The sequence below is a fragment of the Diachasma alloeum genome, unplaced genomic scaffold (genome assembly GCF_001412515.2).
Source record: "Diachasma alloeum isolate Michigan unplaced genomic scaffold, Dall2.0 Dall_scaffold_01086, whole genome shotgun sequence".
Taxonomy (NCBI): domain Eukaryota; kingdom Metazoa; phylum Arthropoda; class Insecta; order Hymenoptera; family Braconidae; genus Diachasma; species Diachasma alloeum.
The window spans coordinates 96932-101670 of record NW_021681197.1 but is presented as its reverse complement, the minus strand read 5'-3'; the positions used below and the strand labels follow the sequence as shown (position 1 = coordinate 101670).

Here is a 4739-nt window from a genome sequence, read left to right as displayed (position 1 = left end):
GATATTTCCAAAAAACTGAAATTTAGTCAGTTTTTTGGCCATATCTCCGACAATTTCCGTTAAAAATGAATTTGACCAAGACAAAAAATGTGGGGAGTGAGCTCAGCTTAAATTTCCAGGAGAGAAAAATGAGAAACGACCATTAGAACCGGAGATATTTCCGAAAAACTGAGATTAACATCTCAGTCACTAAAGTCAGTTTTTGGATTCTATCTCTGTCAATTTCCGTCAAAAATGAATTTGACCAATACAAAAAATGTGGGGAGTGAGCTCAGCTTTAATTTCCAGGAGAGAAAAATGAGAAAAGACCGTTAGAACCGGAGATATTTCCAAAAAACGGAAATTTTAATTAGTTTTTGGGTCCTATCTCCAGTTCTAATTGTCCTATCTCATTTTTCTCCTATCTCTTTTTTGGCCATATCTCCGTCAATTTTCCTTCAATTGCCCCCTTCTCCTCCCTTCACCCAGTCGGGAATTGAAAAAAAAAATCTTACTTGACTCTAACCACTTCGCCCCCTCGCCCTGTCGCCAATCACTCGAAAACCGAAAAAATAACTGTAAATAATAATATTATTGAAGCCATTAATTATTAATTAGTAATTAATGAAATTATCATCAATCATTTTTATTATTTAACTCCAATTCCCCCCCCCCACAACCCGCCGCCCAACTCCTTAAAAAAAAAATTATCAATAATAATTTATATTTGGTCTCTACCACCCCGCCCACCAAAATAATAATTAAGTTTCCAATGATATCTTAGCAATAAGATCGCTTTCGGGTCTTAAATCAAGACTTGCTTCAGTACTTAAAAATCGCGACATTTGGATCTTAAAAATCGCGACATTTGGTTCTTAGAATAAGAGCCGAATTTTTGTAGTGCAACCGGCTCCACAAAAAAGGTTTTAACAAAAATTTCGTTATCTCCCTCAAATTCCGAAATATTTATTGAAAACTGGTCAATAGTCAAAATTGACTTGTACCGTTATACCAATTCGTTACTGATTTAATTTCATTTTTTTTCTTCAATTTCACAAACGCACGAGTCATTTCATAGAAATGCAGAGGTAATGGGAATTGTTGGGATGCTTGTAATGGCTCGTTTGGGATTTATCCAGGCCCACCACATCCCGACTGGAATCAAGACTTAGATTGTAGAGTTGAGCGTGCCATGAATTACTTGAGACAGTGGAAATACATCGACACAGGTGACCCAGTCATTGTCGTAAGTGGATGGCGCCGTGACCAAGGTTTCACCCACTCTATTCGGCTCGTTTATGTAACACCTGCTGCATTTTCCAAGGGGTCTGAGGACTTTGAAGACACTTGGTGATGGTCGTGCAGAGAACATTGTTTATAAATTCATGAATTAAAGCTATTTCGTTAATTTTGTACGATCCACGAAAATGAAAAATAAAAATAATTTTAGTTTCGCGTGAGTGTTTACTACAAATATTTTTAATTTAAATAATGAACAGTACTTTTTTTTAATTATCAACGCCGTAATTTAATATAGTAATTCAATTGAATACTGAATTACTTATTGTTATCTTTTCGCTCATTTTCTGCGTTCTACAACCAACACATTGTACATATGTAACTTGCAAATACGAGGCTGAAGGCCCTCGGACGATGGTTCCCGTTAAAAATAAAATAATAATTGAATTTTAATTCAATATTGAAATTGAAAAATGATCTATTATCGCAAAGCAGTCATGCATCGGGTAATCTCAATACCCTGGCATATGTGACACTGCCACCGGTTATCTACTATCAATTGCAATTACCTTGCAATGCCCGCCCACGCTCGCTGCCCCCAGCTGTCAAAAAATTCCAACTCCCCATCTTCAAGTACCAATCATCCGTTTAAACTTTGAGGATAAAAAAATCATTCCCGGAACTGCGTGCGACTGGAGTCAGATGACAAGTTACATTGCGGGGTATTGTATCGTGTGCTCATGGGGAAAGTCCAAGCGGAACATTCGGATGCCCTTCGGCACAGTCAACAATTCAGAATGACCAGTGGTCCGTCGATACCTCTGATTAGATACGCTTCATCAAACTTTTTCAATTGATAAAACTGTAAATCGGATTGCCGGCGTTGTCGCAGCACTGGGGTAACGACAAAGGGATCGTTTTTCTTCATTTTATGTACGAAGAAAGTGAATGGAATAACTGTTGGAAATTATGCAATTTTTTCGCTAGTTTTTCCAATTGATATTCGAAGGAAAGGAAATAGCTTGTGTTTTTTGTGCACATTTTTGTCATTTTACTGTGATGTCTCTGAATATTATAAAAATCCAAATCGACTTCTGGTAATCAAATTAAGACTTCAAAAATAAGGATAACGAGGGTCGTCAGGGTCAGAATAAGGATTATGAGGGTCAGAATAAGGGTCGCGAGGATCAGAAAAAGGTCGACAAGTGTCAGAATGAGGCCCAGGAGGTTGAGATTAAGGGTCGCAAGGATCAGAAGGTTCAAATTAAGGGTTGCATGGGTCAAAAGGATCAGAATAAGGCCCACAAGGGTCAGAATAAGGTTCACGAGGATCAGAATAAGCCTCAGGAGGATCAGATTAACGGTTGCAAGGGTCAGGCAGGTCATATTAAGTGTCGCAAGGCTCATGAGGATCAGATTAAGGCCCACAAGGGTCAGAATGAGGATTATGAGGGCCACAATAAGGGTCGTGAGGATCAACAGAAGGCCCACAAGAGTCAGAATGAGGCCCATGAGGGTCATATTAAAGGACAGAAGGTTCAAATTAAGGGTTGAAAGGGTCAGGAGGATCAGAATAAGGCCCACAAGGGTCAGAATAAGGTTCACGATGATCAGAATAAGGCTCAGGAGGATCAGATTCAGGGCTGCAAGTGTCAGGAAGGTCACATTAAGGGTCGTGAGAATCAGAAAAAGGCCCACAAGGGTCAGAATGAGGCTGAGGAGGGTCAGATTAAGGGTCGCAAGGGTCATAAGGGTCAAATTAAGGGTTGCAAGTGTCAGAATAAGGGTCAGGAGGGTGATATTAAGGGTCGAAATGGTCATGAGGATTAGATGAAGGGTCAGATTAAGGGTCGCAAGGGTCAGCTTACGGGCGCAAATAAGAGCAAGAAGGCTCAAATTTATCGGAGATATTCCTCAAGCCAAGTCGAGTAGAATCGTTTTACCGTTTCGCTACTAAATATTATTAATAAAAGTTGCAAACTCATGCTAGAGAATTTCTCGAACGAAAAACAATCTTTAGAGAGGAAATCTTAAAATATTTAAGTCCAGTGACTTTTTTTTTCATTATATGGTATTACATATACACAACGAGTGTGAGTTATACTCATCTTCTAGAGTGATATATTTTATTACTTGAGAGCTTTCGGGAATGCTTAATCCGCGCTGAGGAGCTGACCACCCACGTATCGGGCACAAACGGGTCGTTATCCTCACAGCAAGAGCTTCAACTTTTACTCACACGTGTTTCCAGAGAATTTCAAATTATCATTTGTTCTGTGCTCTGCAGGGCAGTATGAATCGAGATAACTGATGATTGCTTTAATGACGCTGATTTTCTCCATGAGCCCACTATCTTCAAGGAAGAGGGACTATTGAAGGACAATTTATGCGGGATTTCTTATGATGAAGACATACTCGTTAGGGCTTCAAGGAAATTTGTGCCTTCGCATTGAGGAAGGAAAATCAAAGGACAATCAAATAATTATGGAGCTATTGTCCGAGAATATCTAGGGCACATGGAAATGTCAAAGTGAGGGAGAATTTTTTCATTATTCTGACGTGACACCCATCAACTGTACAAACATATTATTATCCTGAATAACTCCCTCGCTAGTTATTCAAAACTCGTCTGCGAATTCGTTCCCTATAAACACCGAATCCATTATTGTTAGCAAACAGAATCAAAGAATGATTATTCCCCCCCGAAAGTAGTATTTCACGAAATAAATTATCACTTTTCACCCTCTGGGTAATGATACAGTTTGCTCGAATGATTTTTAAGGTATTGTACGGAGAAATATTCACGTGAAAACAGTACTAATTCATATTTCAAAAATAATTCGAGCGAAATTGCGTTGCGCGTTATGTTCAGAGGTGAAAATTCCCCTGGGATTTTAATGGGATAATTCTCATTCTCCTGTCTCACTTATTAGCAAAATTATTGCAATGAAAATTTATCAATTAAGAGGAAGAAAGGGAATGGAGAGCTTAACGGAGTTGCCTTCTTCATTAAAAGAGTTCTCCTCACTTAATGATTCGTTTTATTTGTTCAATTTATGTCTCCGTTTCGTGCCTGTCAGAAGGGCTAATTAAATTCATTGGATATGAATGGAATTTAGATTTAATGATGACGGAGAGGATCGACGAATGAATTTATCGTGAATTCGTCTCGATGCAACGGGAAAAATTCACTTGCAGTGGATCTCTCCCCTTCCATATTTTCGACGATTTTTTAACGTTTACTGAGCTCTCACTCGACACAAAAATACCACTCGCTTATCGTTCTCTCCCTCCCACGACGGAAACTGCGCCGGGGGTTTTGTTTTTACATTAGCACCGATCGACCTCGAGTGGACAGCTCTGAGTAGCCGCTTGACGCTTCAATGCAACCCCCCATATCACATTTTCCGTTTGCTTTCTCGGCATGTCGGGGCACCATTCTCCATTAGCTGATTTACATTCGTAAATTTTCCTTTATACCAAACAGAAATCATTAGTTTTACGATTAGGAGAGGGGGGGA

The 4739-nt window shown here is 39.2% G+C and overlaps 1 protein-coding gene across 1 annotated transcript in view; it reads left to right on the top strand.

The window, feature by feature from the left end:
* The window catches only part of LOC107045790 (pyruvate kinase), a 29564-nt gene extending 28231 nt beyond the window's left edge, over positions 1-1333 (top strand). The window contains exon 7 of the mRNA XM_015268146.1: positions 1119-1333. Coding sequence (XP_015123632.1) covers positions 1119-1333 — 215 coding nt within the window. The remainder of the gene's footprint in view (positions 1-1118) is intronic.
* Positions 1334-4739: the final 3406 nt, after the last annotated feature.